The sequence below is a fragment of the Heterocephalus glaber genome, unplaced genomic scaffold (assembly GCF_053883595.1).
Source record: "Heterocephalus glaber isolate CG9 unplaced genomic scaffold, H.glaber_assembly_v1.0 deba00001673, whole genome shotgun sequence".
NCBI lineage: Eukaryota > Metazoa > Chordata > Mammalia > Rodentia > Bathyergidae > Heterocephalus > Heterocephalus glaber.
Window position 1 is genome coordinate 20,463,105 of NW_028258410.1, and position 25,371 is coordinate 20,488,475.

At 44.2% G+C, this 25,371-nt stretch overlaps 2 protein-coding genes across 35 annotated transcripts in view; one reads left to right on the top strand and one right to left on the bottom strand.

The window, feature by feature from the left end:
* Positions 1 to 13,667, top strand: part of Sulf2 (sulfatase 2) — a 98,453-nt gene extending 84,786 nt beyond the window's left edge. For 8 of the 17 annotated variants that reach the window (XM_004858086.4, XM_004858089.4, XM_004858090.4 and 5 more), the window contains 11 exons: positions 274 to 475; positions 5,703 to 5,931; positions 6,022 to 6,118; positions 6,594 to 6,688; positions 7,565 to 7,624; positions 8,300 to 8,469; positions 8,721 to 8,863; positions 9,910 to 10,033; positions 11,909 to 11,942; positions 12,151 to 12,204; positions 12,974 to 13,667. In XM_004858086.4, coding sequence (XP_004858143.2) covers positions 274 to 475; positions 5,703 to 5,931; positions 6,022 to 6,118; positions 6,594 to 6,688; positions 7,565 to 7,624; positions 8,300 to 8,469; positions 8,721 to 8,863; positions 9,910 to 10,033; positions 11,909 to 11,942; positions 12,151 to 12,204; positions 12,974 to 13,004 — 1,239 coding nt within the window. In that variant the 3' untranslated portion in view covers positions 13,005 to 13,667. The remainder of the gene's footprint in view (positions 1 to 273; positions 476 to 5,702; positions 5,932 to 6,021; positions 6,119 to 6,593; positions 6,689 to 7,564; positions 7,625 to 8,299; positions 8,470 to 8,720; positions 8,864 to 9,909; positions 10,034 to 11,908; positions 11,943 to 12,150; positions 12,205 to 12,973) is intronic. The other 9 variants (XM_004858087.4, XM_087197765.1, XM_087197766.1 and 6 more) reach the window with 4 other exon arrangements.
* Positions 13,668 to 14,420: 753 nt separating this feature from the next.
* The window catches only part of Ncoa3 (nuclear receptor coactivator 3), a 126,614-nt gene continuing 115,663 nt past the window's right edge, over positions 14,421 to 25,371 (bottom strand). For 8 of the 18 annotated variants that reach the window (XM_087197762.1, XM_013077123.3, XM_021239054.2 and 5 more), the window contains 6 exons: positions 23,136 to 23,429; positions 22,008 to 22,112; positions 19,834 to 20,071; positions 18,873 to 19,047; positions 18,418 to 18,559; positions 14,421 to 17,861 (listed from right to left, as the gene is read on the bottom strand). In XM_087197762.1, the coding sequence (XP_087053888.1) occupies positions 17,850 to 17,861; positions 18,418 to 18,559; positions 18,873 to 19,047; positions 19,834 to 20,071; positions 22,008 to 22,112; positions 23,136 to 23,429 (966 nt within the window). In that variant the 3' untranslated portion in view covers positions 14,421 to 17,849. The remainder of the gene's footprint in view (positions 17,862 to 18,417; positions 18,560 to 18,872; positions 19,048 to 19,833; positions 20,072 to 22,007; positions 22,113 to 23,135; positions 23,430 to 25,371) is intronic. The other 10 variants (XM_004858094.4, XM_004858096.4, XM_021239055.2 and 7 more) reach the window with 3 other exon arrangements.

Sequence of the window (25,371 nt, forward strand, 5' to 3'; positions counted from 1 at the left end):
GTGATGATCTAACTTGTCCTTTTTAAGGACTCCCCTGGCTGTCCTGTGCACATGGACTTGAGCAGGCAGAAGCAGCTAAACCAGGGGATAGAGGCTCATGCTGGTGGTAGCTGCAGTGAGGTGCAAGCAGTGACAGTGGAGATGAGCAGGCACTTGCAGGTGGTAGGGGTAGGGCCTGGCAACCACTGGGTTTGGGCAGGGAGAGGGCTGTCCCTGGTTTGGTGTGCAGGGTGACCGAGACCCTGGAGTCTGAGACCCTGCTGTGCCTTGCAGAAGTGGCAGTGCGTGGAGGATGCCTCGGGGAAGCTGAAGCTACACAAGTGCAAGGGCCCTGTGCGACTCAGCGGCAGCAGTGACAGAGCCCTTTCCAACCTCGTGCCCAAGTACTACGGGCAGGGCAGCGAAGCCTGCACCTGTGAACATGGGGACTACAAGCTGGGCCTGGCTGGACGGCGGAAGAAGCTCTTCAAGAAGAGTAAGTGTCACAGCCTGGGCAGAACTGGGCAGGAGGAGAGCATCCTGGGATGTCCCATTTGTTCAAACAATTCCAAGGACATTTGCCTCTTTGGCCAGGTATCATTCTAGGAGCCAGACACACACCAGACCCCTCTTGAGCCACTCCTTTCAATGGGGATAGCAGTGATAACATACATGAGGGGTGCTGCAAAAGTGGGGTGAGGAAGCACAGGGCCTGGCAGAGCTCTTCGGACCCTCTCCTGGTGGGCAGGAGCCAAGATGAGATGTGAGATCTCAAAGGCCCCTCCAGCTGCCAGGTATGAGAGAAGGGGGCTGTCAGGGATGAGAGAAGCAGGAAGACAGGAAGGACCCTGGCTCAGAGACCTGACCAGAAGCCAGTTGGTGTAGGCTGGGCCCTGGCATCAGAAGAGGAAGTGGCTGGGTTCCAGATGGGGCCCAAGTGGACAGCCATCAGGGCACGCTGATATAGTCAGTTCATTCTTCACAGGTTCCTCATTTTGCAAATTCACCTGCTCCTAAAATTGAGTTGTAGCCCCCACATTAATGCTTGAGGCACTTTTGAGATGACTAGGGACATGTTTTGAGTTGATTAACATGTTCCCAGCTAAGAAAGCCTAAGGATAACCTTCCTCACTTCAACTCCCACACTACAAAAGCGTCCTTTTCAGTCTGTTTAGTGCCACACATTCCATGCTTCTATGCCTCGTTGGGCACATTTTGGGCAATTTGTTTAAAAGTCCCCAAGTGCAGCGCTAAGGTGCTAGCTAGGGTTGCTAAGCACAAAAGTCCATGGTGTGTCTTATGGAGAAAATACATGGGTTAGGTGAGCTTCCTTCAGGCATAGTTGTGCTGTTGGCATAAGTTCAAGGGTAATGGACCAGCAACGTGTTTGGACTGTGTCCTTATAGTGAAGCACACTCACAGGGCTCAGTATTGGTGGGGTGATGAAGTGTTGTGACCAGAGGCCACAAGAGCCTAGCCCTGTATTTCCCCCAGGGGCCATAGTTTAGTATTTAACTCAGTGTTTGAGTGACCTTATAGGGCATGAATAAGTACTGTGAATTATGAGAAGAGGTTTTATCTGGTACAAACTGGGAGAGTCCCACCTAGCTGAAAAAGCTGTCATACCCCTTGACAGGCAAGGAGGGCATGGCAAAGCCAAGGAGCAGAGAGACAAGTAGGATTTCTGACCCTGGCTGAGAGGCTCAGCCATCATGCTTGATTAGGTACATCCCCATCCTGTGGCTCCCCATAAAGTAGAAAGAATGGTCCCTGCCTGCCTTGCAGGTGCCTGGAGGGCTCCTGGGTGCTGCTCAGCTGGCTAGATGTGTCCCCTCCAGAGCTAGGCAGTCTCCTATGTACTCATTTCTCTGGCTTCCTGACTCAAGGAACAGCCAAAGCCTCGAGATTTGGGGGTTTTTATTACTTGTAGTAAAAAGCACATAAAATTTGCCATCTTAACCATTTAAGTATCTACTTCAATGATGTTAAATACATTCACATTGTTGTAAACAAATTTCCAGAACTTGTTTAGTTCTGTCTCCATTAAATACTACCTCCCATTCCCAGTCCCTGCAGCCACGCTTCTACTCTGTCTCTACCAAAAGGCACTGTCTTTGTGTAACTGCCTTTTCTCATTCGGCTTGACATCGGTCAAGGGTCATCCATGTAGCAGAACTCTTCCTTTTTGAGGCAAAGTGATAGCTCACTGCAGTCTAATTAGAGATATGGGTCCAGTGTCCCCTCCTAGGCTCCCTTGGACTGTCCAGCCAGGCAACAGACACCTTTTGTCACAGAGACAAACTCTCTCTGTAATGACCCAATCCTGCTTCAAACAATGCTTCCAAGCTGATGTCCTGTTATATCTCATGAGCTGATCAATAACTACTAAGCTGACTTTCTCAGCTGAATGCAATGATCAGTTTCCAGACTGAATTACACAGCTAGCATCTCTTGGCTTCAATATGTGGCACAATAGGTTATCTTTAAATACAAGAACTTGAGATTCAATTAAGCTTCCCCCACCCCTAGTCCCATTAATGCTTAGAGGAAAGGAAAATGCAAGAAACTAAGCTGATATCTGAGTCAGCCCTGGTACAAAGTCCTCACCCGAGGGCAGCGGAACCTCAAATAGCTGGCTTATAACGTCGCACCAGCCCTGTGCGCAGGGCCAGTGGCCAGTCCTTATGATGAATGGGAAAGCAGTCACATGGCTGATCTGGGGTCTCCAGTCGAATCTCCTTCCAACACGACACTCTCCATCTCTCCTTTCTGGGCAGCCAGCATAGAACAGGCTCAGCCGGAGGCATCTTGTTCCCAAGAGGGCACTTGGCAACATCTGGAGAGATTTTTTTTGGCTGTCCCAATTGGAAGTGATGGGGTGCTACTGGCATCTAGTAGACAGAGACCAGGGATGCAATGCACAGAATGCCTCCACACACCAGTTACAGCACCAAGGCTGAGAAGCCCTGGCCCACCTCAAGCCATTGGGATTATGGCTATGGTGTGGGGAAGCCAGGCAGTCAACCAGCCTAGCACAGGAGACATCCAAGGACGGTGGGAAGCAGTCCAAGATGGTCCCAGAGGGGCAATTTATTGTTATTCTCCCAACAAATCTGTGCGCTCTACTGAGAGATACTGACTTGAACCGTGGATGAGACACGATTTAAGCAGATTAACAATTTCCCATGGTGAAAGGCATGGAGGAAATGCAACAACAGAGTGACCAGGTGGAGAGGTGTGGCAAGTCCAGATGGGTAACCAGTGACATGAAACAAAAGCGGAGTATAGCTAAAGAACACACCTTGTGACCACCCAGAGATCAAGTATTCTAAACAGGGAGAAGAGGAAATATAAAAGGCCCTTCGGTAAGAACTTGATGTGTCCCAGCCACACAGAAACAGCCAGTGTGGCCTGAGTGTGGGGAGCCATTCACCTGGTGGGGCAGCCAGACACAGAGGCTTTACAGGCCTGTTATTTTGGATAAGGATGTCACAACTGCAGTCCCCAGCCCCTAGAGCAGCTCACCAAGTATGGAAAAATTTACCAATTTTGTTTGGTGTCATCTTCCAAAGAGCCATATAATATGGGCACCGTCATGATGGGATCACTGCTCAGAAGTTAACTGAATCACCATGGTCATACATATGGCCAAGATTTGTACCTGAGCAGTCAGATCCCAGAGCCTAACTAAGCTCTGGGACACTGGGTTATGAAGTCCTGCTCCCTCCCCATTTGTGTGGCAGGAAGTTACCTCTGAGACTCTGGAAAGAGAGTGATAGTGGAAGGTGAAGAGAAGGTGTGGCTGCAGTCCACAAAAAGTGTCATATAGGGGCAGCAAACCTGCACAAAGAGCCAGAAGGTGACTAACTCAGGCTTTACGAGGTCTATGGTCTCTGTCTCAGCTACTCAATTCTTTTATTGTATTGACATAAACAAATAAGAGTAGCTGTGTTCCAGTGGGCCCATATTTACAAACACGGGTGAATGGCTAGGTCACGGCCCATGGCCATGGTCTGGGGAACCCTAACCTTATAGCTAGGAGACAGATGGTGGAAAGATGTAAAGCAGCTAACTGCTGTACCAGGTAAGGCTAAAAGAGCAGATAGTCTATTTCATGACCAACTTGGGCAAGGGATGACTTGGTGGCACAGGGAAAGTTCCTCGGTGTTCTATGCAGGGATCTTGGCTACAGCAAAATAAAAAGCCCAAGAGAAAGGCCCGGGGATTTAGCTCAGTGATGCCATGCCTGCCTCACAAGCAAAAGGTCCTGAGTTCAATGGGGGACAAGAGAATGCTGCCCAGGGGACAGAAAAGTCTCAAAGCTTTACCAACAAGGGTAAGCCTCTCCAGCATCCCTAAGGATCCTTTGGCCCTGTGACTTAGATACAAGGAATATGAGAACTGAAAGATACAAAACTTCTGCCCCCAGGAGTGGGGGCAGCAAGGCAGGATCCTGGAGCCACAGGGAAAGGGAGGCCTTTGTTCCTGCTACAGCCTAGGCGCCACTACTGCTTGCCTCCAGCCAGTCCTCCTCAGTTGCCATCTAGTGGTCTGGGCCAGTAACTAGCTCCAGGTCCTGAACTACATTTTGGAAGGTTGAGGCACTTCATTGCAGGCTGAGCCACAGGATCAAAGTTTTGAATCAAAGGGCACAGTTTTAAAATCAAAAGGCCTGGCAGAGACTGGAGAACCCAATGCCATAGATTCTTGCCCTTCTTGACCCTTTAGAATGAAGGGCCCAGTTATAGCTTCTGTTTTTTTTTTCAGAAGCTGGAAATCTGAATTCCTACTTGACCACCACCACTTCTTTTTTAAAAAATGTTAACGACAAATTTTTTAATATCACAGAAGATCATGATGCCCAAAGCCTGACTTGAGCCTGCACACCCCGTTTTCCACATGCAGACAGACACCCTCTGTCCATTCAGCAGAGTACCCAGCTCACTGCTGAGGAAGTGAGACTCAGCAGCCTGGTGACTCTCCGACTGCCCTTTGTCTGTCCAGAGCAGTGTTTGTCCCCCAAACTCCATATTTTAATATCCATTACTTTTTTCTCCTGTTTACTGAGGTGAAGTTCATATAACACTATTTTTATAGTTTTATATAATTTAGGAGCATTTTAATACATTGTGTTGTGCCATCTCTAGTCCCAAAACATTTTCGTCACCCTCATATCTATGGAGCATGACCTCTCCTCTATTACCTCTCCTCCGGCCCTGGCACTGCTAGTCCCCTTTCTGCCTCTACAGATTGACCTATCCTGGATACTTCATAGATGCCGAATACTAGTATGTGACTTTCTGTGTCTGGCTTTTGTTACACAGCCCAATGCTTCTGACATTCATCTAGGCCAATAGTGGCAAACCTACGGCACACATGCCGTTATCATTGAAAGTTATAAAAGGTTTGCCAGCACTGACCTAGGCTGTGGCATGAATCAGGGATTCCTTCTTTTTATAGGTGAATATTTGTTATGGATGTGTCATAATTTGTTTATCTAGGAGTAGTTCTTTTGAAATTCTCTCAAGCCAGTTACTTTTTAGCTCTAAGACTTCAGTCTCCCCAATGTAATTACCCTGAAGTTTTCTCTCTGGGGCCCAGGACTGTCCCATGCAACACAAAGCCTCATGCCCAGCCTTATCTTCATTAAGGATCTGCTGCCTGAAGGGACCTGGCCAGCCTTTCCCAGCCTCCCTAACCCAGCTACCCTCTGATACCCACAGAGTACAAGGCCAGCTATGCCCGTAATCGTTCTGTCCGCTCTGTGGCCATTGAGGTAGACGGCGAGGTATACCACGTAGGCCTGGATGATGCACCCCAGACCCACAACCTTACCAAGCGGCACTGGCAGGGGGCCCTGGAGGACCAAGAAGACAAGGACAGTGAGGGCTTCAGTGGCACCGGAGGCCTTCCAGACTACTCAGCCCCCAACCCCATTAAAGTGACTCATAGGTGAGAGTCCAGGTAGAGGTTGGGGGTGAAGGGACAGACTGGGCCCCTTCATGCCTCAGGGCCACACATGTGACACTTTTTCTTGATCAGGTGCTACATCCTGGAAAATGACACTGTCCAGTGTGACCTGGACCTGTACAAGTCCCTGCAGGCCTGGAAAGACCACAAGCTACACATCGACCATGAGGTGAGCCTAATTAGGCAAGGAGCACACTGTCAGACACCATGGGCCAGAAGCACTCACCAACTCGCCATCCACAGGGGGCCAGGGCCAGGGAAGAGGCAGGAGAGATGAAGGGAAGATCCCATAGAATCCACAACCCAGGGACAGCAGCATCAGTCTAGCGGCCTCCTGCAGCAAGCTGTCTATGGGAAGATAACCACATCATACCTGACTTCCACTTTAGCCCTGTGAGCACACCTGGGAGACACGGTTCAGCCCTCAGTGGGTTCTCAGGCCAAGAAAAGAATGACTCTCACAGTTCCACCCATGAGCCTGGTTAGAGGGAAGGGGACTACCTTTAGCCAGTGGAACCAAGTGCCGCCTCAGCATACCCATGGGGCCCAGGGCACAGAAGGGACAGGGCTGGGGCAGTCACTAGGCCGTGCCCTTCTCACCCAGTCCATTAGCTTCAAGGCCTCCTTTCCTGCTCCCTCCTCAGATCGAAACCCTACAGAACAAAATTAAGAACCTCAGGGAAGTCCGAGGTCACCTGAAGAAAAAGCGCCCAGAAGAATGTGATTGCCACAAAATTAGGTGAGGAGTTAGCAAATGGCCCCGTGCCCTCCTGAGGATCACTCCTAGAAACACAGCGCCACTTCTCATTACTGACCTCTTTCATTCTTGACCCTACCCTCAGGGTTTAAAAAAAAAATCAGTAATTGATATCCCCACTGTGAGCCAACTGGGCACGTGGTAGGTACATTAACCCTCAGGGGCCCGGATTGCTGCCCTGCTCAGAGGTGCCAGGCTCTCCTGTCCAGTGCTGGCTCTAGGCAGAAGCACCTCTGCCACGTGCCTTTAGAAATCACCCATGTGGCTTAAGGTCCACATCACCACTCAGGGGGCCCCCTAACCCAAAGGACTGAAGTCCAGAGCGCCTGTCCAAAAGAACTTCCTACAAGGATGGAAACGGGCTCTATCTGCACCGCCCAGTATAGTAGCCACAGACACAGCATTTTCCATTTCATCTAGTTTAAGCTGAAGTAGCCACATGTGGCCTGTAGCTCCTGAACTGGACAGCACACCTGGCACCTCCTCTGCTGCCTTCCCAGAAAGGCTTGCAAAACAACTCTCCAGTGCTGGCCTGGCTAAGTATAAGGTGAAGAGGATGGAGGAGACCAATCTCAAGAGCCCAAGGCCGACACCAACTGAAGCCAGGCTCAGCTTCTAGTCTTCACTAAATTACTCCCCCCCACCCCACCCCCAAAACCTTATAAAGTCTGGCCTAAGGCCTTCAACCAGGAGCTCCCAGATCACACATGCCAGCCAGGCAAGAAGCCACCACCCTGAGGACAGTACAGTACCCTTCCTACCACCACTCCAGGGAGAGGGGCAGGGTGGAGCAGCAGTGACTAAGGGAGTCCCAGGAGCTACACCCTGCACACGTCTTGACACTGGGATCTGTTCCAGCTACGACACTCAACACAAAGGCCGCCTCAAGCACAAAGGCTCCAGTCTGCATCCTTTCAGGTAAGAGCAGCATAAGGTGGGCTCCACAGACAATGAGCAGAGGCCCTCAAGAGGCTGCCCTCCTCTTACTACAACAAGAAAAGGAAGAAAGTCCTAGCTTTCCCTGGGAGGGGTGTGGCTGTCCTTAGAGAGGCCTCACTCCTAAGCCACTCTGAGCAGAAATCCAGATGCCTCTTGTGGCTAGATGGGATTGCTGGAACCCCACCAGTGGGGCTGGAATCCCAGAAGGGGAGGAGACAATGTGAACAGGAGTTCCAGTGGCCACCCAGCTTTCTTCTCAGGAGCCACTGAAAGATGGTACAGGAGGAAAGCCCCAAGTTTTGGTTCCAGCTCTACCTGGCCCCACTGGTGGGATTTGGGAGTCCTCTATAGTTATGCCCATGGTCCTCTGTTGTACAAGGCTCAGTCCAGCCCTGAGGGTAGACAGGAAGAACACAGTCTTGGGTTACTGATGCCTCAGAGGCCCAATGTTATGTGGTTCTTTTGTATTGTTTTTGTTTATTTGGGGGGTGAGGGGGTGGCAGGGTCTCTATGTAGTTCAGTCTGGCCTCAAACTCACTATGTAGCCCAGGCTGGCCTGGAACTCACAGCAATCCTCCTGCCTCCACCTCCCAAGTGCTGGGATTACAGGGGTGCGCCACCACACCACACCCCTTGGATTTTTTTTGCCCCTAGGAAGGGTCTGCAGGAGAAGGACAAGGTGTGGCTACTTCGGGAACAGAAGCGCAAGAAGAAACTTCGAAAGCTGCTCAAGCGTCTGCAGAACAATGACACATGCAGCATGCCAGGCCTCACATGCTTCACCCATGACAACAAGCACTGGCAAACAGCACCTTTCTGGACACGTGAGGAAGCTGGGGGCAGGCACAGGACAGGGATGGGAGGCTGGGGCCCGCTTTGCATGGTAAGCCACCTGCGCTGCCCTATGAGGCCTCACTGCCTTGCAGGTCTCTCAGACAGGTACTGACATCAGCAGTCTACAAGTGCTCCAGACTGTCACTTGGCATCTCAGGGGCTGTCCCTGACAGGAATCAGCTGCCAGCCTGGGCTTCTTCCTTCACACACATTCAAGGCATGCTCTCTCTTCCCTTGGCAGTGGGGCCTTTCTGTGCCTGCACCAGTGCCAACAATAACACATACTGGTGCATGAGGACAATCAACGAGACCCATAACTTCCTCTTCTGTGAATTTGCAACTGGCTTCCTGGAGTATTTTGACCTCAACACAGACCCCTACCAGGTACAGACAGTACCATCTGGAGAAAGAGGGATATGGGCTACACAGGCACTGCCAGTAGGTCCCTCACCCCTAGGAAAGCAAACAAGTTTCCAAGGCCCACTGAGACCCTAGGACAGGAAGAATGAGTTCTGAAGCCACTGAGACTCTAGGGACACAACGTCCCATCAGCCCGCCTCTGCCTCCATTACCTTTTGTCTAACTTAGGAACAAGATAACATCACAGAGGTTCCCTAAGGACTTCTTGGTGGTGTTAAGAGTCAAACCAGACACTGAACACCCAAATGATTAATGCAACAATGACACAGCCAGCCAGTGTGCATGAGTGCCACACGCATTTTAAATCACCTAGACTGACATCAGAGGGGTTGTTAAAACCAAAATGAGCAGTGCAGTGGAACATGTGAGCCCTTGTACAGACAGTCACTACAAAACTTTAGCACTAGAGCTATACTGCAGTGTGGCCTTGGTGTTGTCCCACCACCAAGCTTTAAGAAAAGTCTAAAGAAATTTGTTAACTTTCATTTGTAAATGTCAGTAGCTCAGCTTCTTTATCTGAACAGATTACCATGTAGGCCAGCAGTCTTCTCAGACAGCACACCCTGTATCTCACCAGAAAATAACTGGTCACCTGTAGTTCCCAGACTAGGCAAGGACCCAGTCACTACGCATCCCTTCACAGAATGGCCCCTTTTCAATCAAAGGAAATTGAGGCAGTCAGTGAAGGCTACAGACAAATCCAAGGCTTGTAAGGGCTTCCAAACTTGCTAAGTTTCCTGACCAGTGGCTCCAGAAGTTCAACAGTAAGTGCACAGACATGGTTTTACAGTTTTCATTCTCATGAGTTTCCAGTCTCATTAAGAGGACCCAGTGGGAATAAAAGCTAAAACATCACCTAACTCTTGGAAATCTTAGCCCTAACAGAAATGGGAGGGTGGGGTGAACCACGTCCTGGCTTTGTTCTTGGGACAAGTCCCCTGGTTGGCAGAAGCAGAGGGAGGCAAGAGTCTCCGGATTCACCTGTTGACAGCCTGCCTTTTCCCAATCAGCTGATGAATGCAGTGAACACACTGGACAGGGATGTCCTCAATCAGCTACATGTGCAGCTCATGGAGCTAAGGAGCTGCAAGGGTTACAAGCAATGTAACCCCCGGACTCGGAACATGGACTTGGGTGAGTAGTGCCCTAGCAAAGCCTGCAGAGAACAGGGTAACCACAGGAAGAAACTTACTTAGGTCATATCAACCTGAAGAGCGAGCCTGAGTCACCAGGAGTCAGGGAATGACACAATTCAAGACAAATCACCTGGAAACTTACAGGTACCCTGTGGCAGGCAGACAGCTTACTTCCAATGAGCTGTGCTTCCTTAAAGACAAGTACCTAGACCAGTGATGGCAAACCTATGGCATGCATGCTACAGTGGGTTTTTACCATTGAAAGCTCTAAAAGGTTCATCATCACTAACCTAGACCATTTATACAGAAAATATGAGATTCCTTCTATTTTTCTCTGTTTTATCCATTCATTCATCAAACATCTACTGAGAACTTAGACCTGGGACCATACTCTGACCTCATGTGCAGTTGACATTCTGCTCGGGACAACAGTCCATGGGGGAAGCCTCTGGCTTGAAGGGAGAGAGAACAGGATGATGTCATATAGTGTAACCACAAGAGGGTTTCTTGCACACAGGGCATAGATCAGGAGTAGGCACTCTAAGAATTTATCTTTGAGCTAAGCCCTGGAGAGTAAAAAACAATCAACTGTTAAACCACAGAGGGCTGGCATTCCTGGAGGTATGACGGACAGAAGCCCAAAGTGGCCAGAGCTAAGGCAAGTGAAGGTGGTGGAGAGTGACAGGTAGTTCAGAAAACTATCCTTTAAGGGCTTGGTAGGCCACAACAGGAAATTCAGATTTTATTTAGGTGTTTTAGGAAGCCAGTGGAAAGAAGCTTTAACCCCTGAGCAGTGAAACAGTCTGTATTTTAAAAGGAAAAAGACTGTCAAGTAGAGGATCAAACTGTATGGGTTGGAAGATGGTAGACTAGAGATCCAGGTGGTGAAGTCGACAAGAAATTGTGAAGAAAGTCACATTCAGCTGGATTTCATGTGTGACAAGAGCAAAATCAGCACTTCTAAGTTCAGGATGCTAACTAGATATCATTTTTAAAAATCAGGAAACCTAGCTAGGTTTGGTGGTGCACATCTGTAATCCCAGCACTCAGGAGAGGCAGGAGGAGGATCACCACAAGTTCGAGGTCAGACTTGGCTACATAGTGCAAGGCCAGACTAAGCTACACAGCTAAGACCTACCTCAACCCCCTTCCAAAGGAAAACCCTAAAAGAATAGGAAAACCTATTCACTCACTAGGTACAACAAAACAGATAAACCTAAAACGCTGTGGTTACTTGAAGGCCCATGGGCAGTTTTTACCTGTATCAAGACACCTAGAGTTCCTGTCAGAAAAGTGGTTAAGCACCTGAAGAGGAAGAATCTAGGTGCTACAGTCAGCTTTGGTTATGAAAAGGGGAGAACAAGAGAGTTTAAAAGTTGTGGCACTGACACTGCCTGCTCTACCAAGCAGTCCACAATCACTGCAATCACGTATTAGTCACCACAGGCCAGGTAAAGTGCTAACTGTTTTATATACACTCAGAGAATTCTCATGACAACCTTCTAAGGTGAATCTTATCTTATGAATGAGTAAAGTGAACCCGGCTGGCTGACTCCACAGCCTATGCACCTATCACACTGCTGTATCCTCAGGACACCTTTCTTGGGACCTGTGGTGTCAGTCCACTGATAGTGCTGAATGAAGGTGTCATCCTACAACTGATATGGTGACATCACAGGGCAGGCAATCTACAGGACTACCTAGGAGACCTAAGGAAAGTTCATCTCATCATTTGGTCCACTCCATCTGACTGGGGAACACTATTAACATCCTGGGATAGTGACAAAAAGCCTAAGGTTTTCTGGAAGTTTGTCATTGCTTGTGCCATTTTTGCCTAAAATGTTCCTGTTTTGTTCATTTTTCCCTCATTCAGGACTTAAAGATGGAGGAAGCTATGAGCAATACAGGTATTCACTTTTGTTACTAAAGTTGGAGGAAGGTTCCCATATCTTGACCCAACCCCTTTAGTCTCTTGTGAGGATTCACCCATTATGTTGAGAAACTTGTTCCTCACCCAACAGTGACAGGTGTCCTTCTCCGTATAGTTCTTTGGGGATGACTTTCTTTCTTGGTGATGGTTAACATTCATTCTCCTTTTGAAACTTGAAAACTCAGGCAGTTTCAGCGTCGAAAATGGCCAGAAATGAAGAGACCATCTTCCAAATCACTGTGAGTTGAGGAACCAGTCAGTTTACAGATACAGATCTGGTTCTGACTTGCTTCTTTTTGCCAAGGCTATTCTATGTGCATGCCATTTTCTATTATCCTCACTGTTCCCATGATGAGAGGGAAAAGAGTAATGTTAGATTAATACCATATCCAAACCAGTTCTCTCTATAATAATACTTGAGCTATGACTTAAACAACTGCCAGGCACCTTAAAGGCTGTGGCTGCCAGAGTGCTAACTGGTAGGCACCATCAGTAATAGGGCGACCTCATTAAATGACTTCCAAAAAGTCCATCCTATCATGTGTCACTCTAGTGCTGAGCGGCTGGCAGGGGCTGCAGGAGACTGATAAACTGGAAAGATCACCACGATTCTAATGAGGGTGGCTGGTTTGTCCCCTGCAAGAGAAGACCTTATTAAGGAAATCCAGAACTGCAGATTATTTGTGTGATAATTCATTTATGACAGTGGCAACTAATTAGACATTGTTACCCTGTGGGCAAACCAACCCCCTTAGTGACCTGCTATTTGCAACCCTGGTGTACTTGTTTAGTGGCGCATTATTTATTGTTGAAGAAAGAAGCATTTCTTTGCTGCTTCCAGAGTTTACATCTTACATTCTCCTCAGCCACTTAAATGCCATCCTTGCCAGCCACTGAGTGTATAAGTGAGCAACTAAAAATGGAGACTAGAAGCAAAGCTTACTCAGCTGCAAAAATCCTAAAGAACATGTCAAGCAAAGGCTGAGAGGAGTTTGTTTTGTTCTACAGGGGACAACTGTGGGAAGGCTGGGAAGGTTAAGAAGCAACAAGCAGGGATCTCCAAAACCAGAGGCTTCACCTGACTCTAACAGGCCATGAAGAACCAACCACAAAACTGATTCCTAACTGACCTGTGATACAGGCCAGGAGGTCTGAGAGAGACAGAACTGCTTTTGCAAATTCTGGAGGACAACCATTAGAAGCAGAGAACTTCAGAAAGTCCATTTTGCCCCTGCTTTGCTTTGGATTATACCTCACCAGCTGCACAAAATGCATTTTCATATCAAAAAGTCACCACTAACCTTCTCTGAAAAGCTCACAAGAAAAAAGAACAGATTTTCATGAAAACTTACCCAGAGGTGAAAGTCGCTGGAATTTTTTTAAATCATAGGGGAAGAGAAACAGTCCTGTTTAAATCCTCTTTTTCTTTTGATTCATCACAAAGAAGGAATTAAGCAGGATGGGCAACTTGCAGATGCTGAAAACTGCAGTTATACAGTGAGTCAATAGCACAAAACAGTGACAGGGTTACAAGCACTGTAACCCTGGTTGCCTCTGAAGAAACTGCCTTCCTTGTATATATAATGTGACTATTTACCTGTAACCGACATGGGGACTTTTAGGGGAATCTGACTAATGAGAAATCCCAATTTTTCAAGAGTGGTGGTGTCAATAAACGCTCTGTGGCCAGTGTTAAAGAAAATCCCATACAGTTGTGGACATTTCTGTTCCTGCCCAAATACCATTTCTCCCAATATTCATTCCTTTGTTATCCATTCCAGAACTGATATTTTTATGGTATTTTAAAAAATGAAGTTGCTGTATGTCCCAAGTTTGTATTTGTAAAGAAATTTTGTAGTTTAAGTACTGTCATACAGTGTTCAAACTCCTAGGCAGTGACCAGTACTGGTATGAAGAAATCTGCCATTCTGTAAAAGGCCATTCCTTGAGAGCTGGGTTTTTGGGTTTTTTCGTTTGTTTTTAAAAGTACTCAATACCAGTGAATGCCTTTTTGGAAGCAGATACCTTAAGGGTGGCAAATGATTAAATAATGACTAAAATTTACCATACCTGAAGGGTCCTCACTGGTGCTAAGTTTCATCTTACACCAGCTTTTCACATTACACCATTTTTAAAAAGTATTAGCAGCAAAGCAGTTCACCATACCACCTTTCTCCAGATACTCCAACCTGGTACGGATGGTTGCTGGAATTCAAGAAGTAGGTGGAACCTTGCCATCAGCAGTCCAACCCATTTCTCATTTGAGAGATGATTCCCTAAGCCTATTTTGAAAAAATGTTCCACACTTTTCCACTCCACAAATAGGCACAGACTCCCTAGCAAAAACACTGTTTTTAATAGAAACTGCTGCTGTTATTTGAAATAGGCTTTAACTTTCTCTTTTGCCCTTCATCCAATCTGAGGGAGAGGGAGGAATCATGCTCATAATCACCAATTTTAAATAGAAACCTTTATTTACAAGGACATCCAAAATGGTGAAGAAGTCGAAGCTCACCACCCCATCTCGTGAGTCATCCCATGTAGTTTAAATTCTTTGCAGTGTAAAATAACAATTTCAATTTTTTTAAATCAACACTTAAACTTGATTGAAATCAAATTAATTCTTAATACTGTAAGTCAATTCCTGAGAAATTTAAATATTGCTCTCAGAATGACATTTCTATCTTCAAAATTCCGTATACTGGAAAGAAAAGAGGTAAGAATAAAAAAAATCCTTCTCATTTGAAATGATTTACCTTGGAGTTGAAAACAACTTATTTATTCCTCCGCTGCAGGGGTAAATCTTCATATATCTTAGAAGATATATGCACCTGTGAATTTCCCACTTGTACACAAAACTCAGGGCTTCTGCAAATAAAAAGGAGCCTGGACCGGCATATGGGCAACTGATAATCCATTTTGTTTACTTTCCAGCTGCATCTACCTCTGGATAAAAGTACTTCTAGGACATCAAGCCATTATCTTCTATAGTACCCGACCCCAGCTCACTCTATATATTCATTACTGATAAACTAAGTAGGACTGTTTATTGATATTTACACCCTTCAATCCAGATGGACAATTAAGAAAAATGGCGGCATAATATCAACATTAACAATGAAACTTCTATTTTTTTTAAAGGAAAAAACATGTATCTCCTTTATATCATTTTGATCTTCATAAAATATATTTTTTTATTTATATATCTTTGGATTCAGCGAAAAAGTAGGTACTGGAAATATCCCACAATCTAAAAGCAGATGAAAAGACTACTTATACTCTACCCAAGAAATACTTAGGTTTAAAAAAAAGGATTTGGGGGGGGGGGGGGCTGAGAACAAGGAGAGGTAGGCAGCAGGAGTACAAAGAATTATCCAAAAAAGATTAAAGGATAATAAAGGTAAAAACAACAAATTATCTCAAAGACTCCATCTGTTAAAATCAAAATCTTGACTTTACACCAATAAAAAAATCAACAAGTAGAAAATATAAAAACTTATGATAAACATGTTTTTCCCATAGAAAAATGGGACGCTGCTGCCTTCTATGTAGCCTGGAGTCAGGACTGAAAAAAGAACCACAAAGCTTTGTTTTGAATAACTCTTAAAAGTCAAGAAAGGTAGGAGCACCATTCTGTCCTCATGTAGACAATTAGCCTGAGGAAGGCTCAGACACACCCAACCTGCCTGGACTGAGAGACACTGAGCTATGCCTCTGTGACCCAAAAAGAAGATATCAACTGAAAACCACAAGCTGTACAATGGCAGTTTATGATTTTAAAATCTGAGATTTATTTTTAACCTGTGGGGAAGGGATAAGAATGGCAAACTCATAATGGCCTGCAAGTGCTGGAAAAATAAAATCCATTCTAGGTGAGGTTCTGGAAATAGGGAGCTTCGTTTATTCTTAAGCATATCAAAGAAAGTAAATTATCTTACCTTCAGACACATCTAGAAAGTTTTGCTAAATGTGTGAAATTCAAAAAACTTAACTGGTTCTCAGATATTGCTAGAAAATGATATCAAAGACATTTGAAATTTATAGATATTCCAAAACCCAAATTTCATTCCACCGTTTGAACCTAATAGAATAACTCAGTAAAGGGAATTAAACTTGATTTTTTTCCCCTACTCCAGACTGACTAGAATGTCAAGGATAGGCAACAGCACAAAATGGCAGAGGAGATTGGGAGGAGGGGTAACAAAGGTGCTCGGACTATGGTTCTGAATTACTGCAACACAATATCTGTTCTGGGTACTAAGCTCCTTAAGAACAGTGACGCTATTCTAATTTGCAGAGATGTAATGAAAACGCCATATTAGAAAAATGATAAGATAGCTGAGCAGACACCAGAAACCACATACCAAGGAGTCTATTCCTGCAATCTCAATGTTGATTCAGCTCCTAGCAACCAAAATCTTACAGCACTCCTATAATGGATGAAAAGACAACACAGTACTTAAATTTTACAAAAGGAAAGATGATTTATGGACTGCTTAAAATCCAAAAGATTTTTTTTAACCAAATTGCTTTTCTTCAAATTCCTGATTTCTTTTTTTTCTTTATTTCTCCATATCTATTTATTCCCCCCCCCAAATTAACAAAGTGCTTAGTTCTCTGGTAGAGGAATTAAAAAAAAAAATTTAAATGCTCACTTACATCTAAACGATCTCTTTAAAAAGCATTTAGATTGAGAAAATGAAAAGAGTGAGGCATCTAATGCTGGGGGAGAGGAAAAACTGGACCCTTATCGTCCCTCCACCCCCACACCCAGGTGATTCAGGGGATCTTGTTTGAATCCTCACCACATAGAGCTCACTAAAAATTGACAAATGTTAAATATTCAGCTTCACAATCTCTGTAAAAATGAGTTGTTGTGACCTACAAAAAAGGTATATACATATTTTACATAATACAATATCTTAATGGGTCGTATTTACAAAAAAATTATTCACAGAAACACTGCAAACTTCTGATTCAGAAGGCAGTACCTGGCCTTAAGAGTTTCAGAAGTTTATTTTCAAAAAGCATTATTGCTCTACCATATAGGCAAAGGGTGACACCAGTACTTAAAAAAATCATAGCTCTTGTCCAACAGATTAGTGTAGACAAAAACCAGGAATGTGGTTCACCATTCCTCAAGACCTCAAGAATATTGCATTTATCCATTACTTATTTACTTAAAGTGCACTCAGCTGCACGTTAGCATACAAAAAACTGCCACCAATGCAATTAAATACTGTCATCTCATTTTCCCTTCTGCAAAGCTACTGGACATCAATGACAAACCCTGTAGGTGAAGTCATCACAGGACCTTAGGGCCAAATGAAAATGTTCATTAGAAGACCTAGGACAATAAAAACTAGGGACAGAGCAAATCAATCAGCAAAGAACAAAAACTCAGAAATACCAATTCCACTGCATAAAGGGCAGCATAAAATTACTTTATGGAATAAAACACTTGAAGGCTGGAACTATGCTCCCTGTCCAATACTCTAACTAGAGAAACTAGAGATGTGCTGATCTCTCCTCTGCTCTCTGGCCCACCTACATTTAGCTGAAAAGACTTTGGCTAGCAAGGCAGAAGAAAGTGACACAGGAGAACATTGTAATCACATCCCTAGGAGGCAGAATGTCAAAAATACTCTGTTTCGAACACCATGATATACAAAAGTACAGGAGGACACAACAACAAAAAAGATGCTGCACTTCAGCTTAAGAGTCAGTCCTGCTCAAATGACATAACGTGAAATATCCCTGATGGAGATCAAAGCTGGTCCTCGCTTCACAAGTGGATGCCTGAACAATGATTCTTTACCTCCCAATAATCCTACAGCAGTAGCATTTGTACAGTGATTTCCGTAGAGGTCCGGGTATGGCAATGTCAGCAATATTTCTGTTAATAATCAGAAGAAAACATTAGTAAAACATGTGTTCAACAGAACAAAAAATGACCACCCATAAAAACACTCTACACACAGGATGTGACATGTAGCTCTGGCTGACTAGTTCAGACTCCTTAGGAGCCCACATTACCAAAAATACCTAATGGGCCAGGGCCTTCAAACCAATTTTTTTTTTTTCCATTTTTAATTTTCTTTTTTTTCCCCCTTTTGGGGAGGGGAGTACTGAGGATTGAACCTGGGGCCTTCATACCTTCACCCCTTTTTATTTTGAGACAGGGTCTTGCTAAATTGGAATTCAGCCTCCCACAGTAATACAATTACAGGCATATATGAGCCAACTGCCATATTTTTTTTTTTTTTTTGGTACCAGGGATTGAACTCGGGTCCTTGCACTTGCACAACAGGCGGCAAAACCACTGAGCTAAATCCCTGGCCCAACTACCATATTTTTAAATTATATATCCAAGTTAAAATCGACCTAGATCTTTAGATCACAGGTGAGACTTTGATTCTCTTCAGAGAACAAGAAGAAATAGATCCCCATACCTGATCAGGACCCATGGGCATGCCCGACATGGGCATAGAGTTCATGTTCATCTGTCCCAAGTGACCACTGCTGCCATTCATGTGCACCATACCATAGGCTGCAGGATTCCCCTGGTGGGCAAACTGCTGCTGGGGGAAGGAGCTGTAAAGAAAGTGTGATAATACTTTGAGTCATTTTAAAACTTGGCACACACAGAGCCTAACACAATTTTGTCAACTGCTCCTGTACTTAAGCAAGGCCTTCCATTTTTCACAGCTATTTGTACTCAACACCCTAATAGGTATGTGCACAGTACAAAGGGTGCTCTAAAGAAACAAGTCAAATAACATTTTCTGACATGAACTCGGGCCTTCTGATTTCTCCATTGAAGCAAGTATGACAAAAAAATGCAGAGAGATTAATTTTCTAAGTTTCTGGGACTAGGATGTGAATTGCATTTATACTCATTGTTTACCTGTTTCTGGCCAAGTTTCCTGATGGCCAGCCCTTCATTTCTGAGGACTGATACATGGGTGCAGTCTGTGGGTGCTGCATCACAGGGTTCTGGGATGGACCCATTCTTGATGACATCATTGCATTAGGAGGACTGGGCACTCGACCAAAGGCTGGATCTGGTTGTTGTCCCATTCCTTAAAAAGAAAGAAAGAAAAAGAAATTATGATGTTCAAATGCTACTTTGTTCTTTTTTTAGAAAGGGGGTGGGAGGCGGTAATAAGATGTGAAGTGCTACAAGAAGCTGTCTCCAAGTTATTCCTACTTCTCACCATGACAACTAGAGTCATGGACCTACTACTGAAAGGCACACCATCTAGATCAAGTGAAGGACAGCTGCCTCAACAGCTTTTCTGTATAAAAGGGAACCTATAACATTCTATTCATACCATTCTGTCTATCCCTCTTTAGAAGGCAGAGAAACTACCGTCCCCCAGAGCAGAGCTGCATCCTGAAATGTAAAATCCCCATACAGACACCTCTACCCTACCTGCTCTGTTTCTGGAACCTTGTAAAGGTTGAGCTGAAGTGTTATCTACATTATTACCATTAATACTAAGTGCAAGTCACCACAAAAAGGAACTTCAAAGGCCCAAAACAATGCACCCTTCTCACAGACTTAAATATTGAAAGATTAGAGTTCTGCTAGAGTGGGACATGTAAAAAGGAATAGGAGAAGAATTCTGTAGTCTTCCTCCCCAAAAGAAGAGGTAGAGAGCTGAAAACAAGACCTGCAAAAAATATCAACTGTGATAGAATGTACATGCCTCAATTACCTATAGCAAGCATTTTGGTTCTTCATTACTTTTAAGTAATTTTAATTTTTCTTGTGAAGTAATAGTATTTGTTTTCCATGAACAATAGACCTGGCTAAGTCCTAAGAAATGTTACTTTGGGGATGGGATAGTCTCTATCACATTTACCATAATTTGGTGGGTATGGAAACTGCTGTGGTGGAGCCTGTGGCATTGCAGGTCCTGCCAAAACGCCATCCATACTGGGGGAAGCAGTCACATTTGGAGGTGGGCTGAAGGCTTGACTTTGCTGCTGTTGCTGTTGCTGTTGCTGCTGCATCATCATCACCACCCTCTGTTGTCGGAAGTGATGACTTAGCAGCTCTCTGCTGCGCTGGGCAACCATCTGGGCATTTAGAAAACCCTGCTAATACCCAAAAAAGAACACAATTACAAATAGCAAAAGCCAACCAGTTTCATACATATAGTTCCCCCATATAGTGCATTAGTATCAAAGAGAAAAATATCTAGTGCTCCTCTTTAAAATTAAAGGAAAAAGAAAATGTGCAATTCATTATGATAAAAACTTTCTGAGCCTGGCACACTGGCACACACCTCTTGTTCAGCACTCAGAGGAAGCTTCGACAAGAAGCTCTCTTGAGAGCTCAGGAATTTGAGGCCTGCCTGGGCAGTATAAAATCTCATTATTTTTGTCGAGGCCAGGCATGATGGCACATACAGAATCCCAGCACTCTGGGAGGCTGAGGTAAGAGAATCCTGAGTCCAAGCACAGTCTTGGCAACTTAATCACTTAGCAAGACCCCATCTCAAAAACATAATCAAATACGACTGGGGATGCAGCTTAGCACAGAGGCCCTGGGTTCAATCCCTAGTTTCAGAGGAGCAGGAACAGAGGAAGGGGAGGACAGGAAAGGAGAAGAGAGGGAGGAAGGAGGGAAGGGAAAAAGAAGGGAGGAGGAAGGAGCCCAGTCCCCAAAATATAGCTGTATGTTGGGCTGTTAGGGAATGAAAGAAGGGAAGACCCCCTCAAAAAATAAAAAGACAAGAAATAAAGGATGGGGTTCTACTCAGATAAGCAGAGACCTCAGTCCTTTAAACCTTCCGAAAGGAGAGGTAGAAGACAGAAAGCTGTCTGGAAGTTAGGGTGGTAACATGACTGAACAAGAGCCAGGTATGATGGCTCACACCTGTAATCCCAGCATTCTGGGAGGCTGAGATGGCAGGATCACAAGTTCTAATCAGCCTAGGTAATTTAGTTGAGAACCTGTCCCAAAATAAAAATTTTTAAAAGGACTGGGGAGGGCTGGGGATTCAGCTCAGTGGTGCCACCCGCCTGCCTCACAAGCGCCAAGGTCCCAAGTTTGATCCCTGGTACCAAAAAAAAAAAAAAAAGGACTGGGGATGTAGCTCTATGTGAAGAACCTTGGTTCAATATCCATTACCACCCCCAAAAAAAGTCTCAAAAAAAGAAAAGAAAAAGGGTAGGACTGTAAAACAACAACACTGATTTAGGAGGCTCTATAAACTAAGCAAAGATCAACTCTAAAAAACAAAGTTTTATTATCTATTTGAAAGCATCTTAGCTCAGTTTATACAGGATGCTGATTAACAAGTATCAGTAAGTACTTTCATGTAGGCCCAAGATAGTGAAAATTGAACATTTCCATTTTTATTTACATAATTATCAACAGTATTTATAATCCCAGTAGATAGAGGATTGTCATGTTGTCGACTGCCTCCTGAACATTAAACTAGAATGGAGTGGGGGTGGGGGCTGCTGGAGATTGAACCCAGGACCTTCACACAGTAAGCTACATCCCAGCCCTAGAAAGCATCTAAGTACTGCCTACATGGCTGCTAGAGGAGAGAGAAGGGTTGTCATGCCTTGGAGCTAGAGGAAATAGAGTACCTCTTACCCAATGAGCATGTGGTTTCATAACCCAGGCAGAGACATTTACAGAGTTACTATTTTAAATTCCTAAAAGGTTAAGTGATAGTTTGTCTCACAACACATCAAATGATTACAGGGCCAGGGATTCAGCTCAGTGGTTCCAGCTCCTGCCTTGCAAGCACAAGATCCCGGAGTTCAATCCCTAGTATCAAATGATTACAATGGGAATTAAGGTAAAACAATACTCATTGGTGGTTTTAATGAAGTAACCCCTCCTCCCCTTTGTACTCCCATCACCATCAAGAGAAAAAAGAAAGTTCAATCTGTTCAATCTGAACAGTTTCACAAGAAATTCAGAATTACTCTAATCTGTTCAGCCTACAATGACAGAGCCAACCACAAACCAAGCCCTGTCTGGAGGACAGCAGTGAAGGTGGAGGCTCTTCCTCACCTGGGAGCTCACCTGGGGCTGCATCATGGGCCTCATCACTGCAGCAGCACCACCAGTGGGGTTTTCCATCTTCATTTCAAGTGCCTGCCGGCTCTGATTCAAGAACTGAGTAGAAACGGATTTGTTAGGATGCAAGTGGAACATGCTGACATGCCCCAAACTGTAAGGTCATGATGGTATCTCCAAACCCATTAACCTGGTAAGTCACATCTAAACTGAGCTGGTACATTTTAACAGTGCAAAAAACATTAATTTTAAACAAACAAAGTAACTGCTGAAATATCCTTGCCCAGTAGTATAAAGCTTTCATTTGGTGCTGGAAGAAAAAACACAAGTGGTGAGTTTACAAACTATCTTTACAGGAACTCAAAGGATTTTTACAGCTGAGTTTTCCCTGGGATTATTCAGGAACTTGCAGAAATTGCTTTCATGTTATGAGAGTAACTGTGGATAAATTACCTCCTGGTACTTTTTCCTAAGTGACTTTAAGTGGGAAGAAATGATGAAAAGTACAGTATTACCAGAAACACAGCTTTCCCAAGCACCTAAGCTATTAGGAATATCCAGGCACTGCAGAGTCACTGGCTCATGGATTCTAAACTCAAGTCACTCGTCTACTTCATGGATTAGTACCACCACTTACCACACTTAAAGGACATAAACCACAGAAATAATTATATTTTAAAACATTAACTAGAAATTAAGGACACAATGGGGAAAACAGAAGTACGTTCTAAGAATATTAAAAGAGAGCTCTAGTTTTAGAAAACACCTAAAAACCGCTGAAATCAAGAAGTCTTAAATACTTGGTTATAGTATCAACTACTTAAAAAAGGAAGTCCTCAAGAAACACTGTTTCCCTAAAAGAGCAATTATTTCTGACATTGTTACTTTTTAACCTGTACAATGAAATATTCATATATGAAGATAACCAATCATTTCTTAATAAGGAGTCATCTGTACAAAAAAAATCTTACACAGCAGTGAAAACAAAAGGAATTTATTTAGTTGGCAAGGGAGGGAGAATCAGTGGCAAAAGCTCTAAGGAATACAGCCTGAAAACTAAATAATGTGAGGTCAAAGGGAAAATTTTTTAGGCCACAGCCAAATACATTGCGGGTTGATTACCTGTTGGCCCTGCAGTCTCTGTTGAAGCTGCATTCTAAGTTGCTTTGGCGTGTTTGTCCGGGGTCTCATGATGTTGGCCCTAGCATGCATTCCTTGGAGAGGAAAACTGCCTTGCTGGCTCATCTGATTCATCATAGAGTTAAAAGATGGTGATTGTCCCTGGAGATTAAAGCCTCCCTGCATTGGAGGCCCCTGTGTTGGGTATGTCTGCCCATACAATGCTGCCTTCTGATCCATCATTACTGCTGCTTCCTGGCCTTGGAAAGCATCCTGTTTGGGCTCCAAAGCTTGTCCCTTAAACATCAAACAAATAAGCAATGAAGTACATCTGTAAAAGCAACCAAAATCAAGTGTTCTAAAGGAGGAGAAAAATAAAGTAAATGTGAATATATGATGGTTCATAAAGCCAAAGGCAAAATCAAATTTATTGTCTAAAGTTCTATGAGTAACAAGTGCCTCTGCTCAGGACTGGTCTTAGTGCCTAGCAAAGAATCACGCACAGATGGAAACTCATATATTTTCTGAGTCAAGTTCTACAAATGTATTAAATACATGGAGGGATGCAATTTGTTCCAGACAAGATTTCTATACTAATAAACAGGGAACTCCCTAGCCAAGTATTTTTTAAAATCAATTAAAAAGATTACTAATCAATAAATTCTTCTGTAATTTGTATAAGAACATTTTTCAGTGTGGCAAGAGGAGCAACTAACTACAGGTATATCCAAAAATGCTCACATCCCCAGCAGTGTACTTACCAAGCCAGCAGTCAAAACAAAACAAAACAAAAACCAACCTAAAAGTGGTCATCCTACATACTTTACCGGAGGATCCATTCAAAAGTACTTATTAAATGTTATGTGCTAGAAATCATTTCTATACACACTGAAAACATGCACAAAGTAACATCATCACCAGCCTTGAAAGTAACATTCCACCACCTGCCTCGAAACCACAAGGTCCCGAGTTCGATCCGTGGTACCAAAAAAAATAAAATAAAATAAAATAAATAAATAAAGATACTCATAAGTTAAGTTAAATAGATTTCTTTTTATTTTTTTGGTACCGGGGATTGAACTTGGGTCCTCGTGCTTGCGCAGCAGGGGTCAAAACCACTGAGCTAAATCCCCGGCCCAACTTAAATTAAATAGAGCAGATCCACCATAGCAGTTCTTTCTCTTGCTAACTCTACTAAAAATGATAGTAAAGAATTTGGGGATGGGGGAGTTGAGACAGGGTCTCACTATGTAGTCCAGGCAGGCCTTGAACTTGCTATGTAGCCCAGGCTGGCCTTGGGTGATCCCCCTGCCTCAGCTTCCGACTACTGGGATTACAGGTTGTGTGTCACCACGCCTGACAACAGTAGAGAATGTAAAAGATTATATTACCAACAAAACAATAAGAAAGATAACAAGATCAGTATTTTGATAGGTATTTGGAAGACAGAAAGTAAATAGAGGAGTAGAAATCAACTCAACATAGCAGAGAAACTCAGACCTATGTGAAGGTGGATGAAAAATACATTTCAGAAATAAGGAAAGTAGCCCAAAGAATGGACAGACGTGCTTGGCACAGTGCTAGAACACCAATTGGTTAGGAGACTGATTACAGAGCAGGAGGCCAACTACCTCCCTGCCTGGCCCCTCCTCAAAATATCCACACCTTCCACCTAAACCCCACAGAACTGCATTCAGGACTGTAGGCACAGCAGAGGGTAGAGGGAGGCAGAGGCTGAAAATAGGAAATTTTACATATTTATAAATTCTAATAAAACTGTGTATTTTCTAATTTTATATCCCACACTATGAAATCATCCCCAGTTCAACTCCCATATGTAATCAGGTAACAGAAGATTTCCAGGCAAGAAATGGAGGCCTCCTCGCGAGAAAAAAAACAGTCCCAAGAGGATGAAGTGGCAGAGAACAATTCTGTGTGTTAAAATTTGGGGAGTCCTAAAACAAAGAGAAGGCCAGTTTCACAATCATTCTCCATAGAAGTAACTAATTCTGCTCAAAGTTGGAAAGCTTCACATCAGGCTTTTTGTTTTGTTTTGTTTTGTTTTGTTTTGTTTAGACAAGTTCTCACTATGTGGCCCAGGCTACACTCAAATGCACGATCCTCCTGCCTTGGTTTCCCAAGTGCTGGGATTACAAGCGTGTGCCACAATATCTGGCTCAAATCGCCTTTTTAATGTATTATTCTTAAATCTCACAAAACAGTCAAGGATCACTAGATA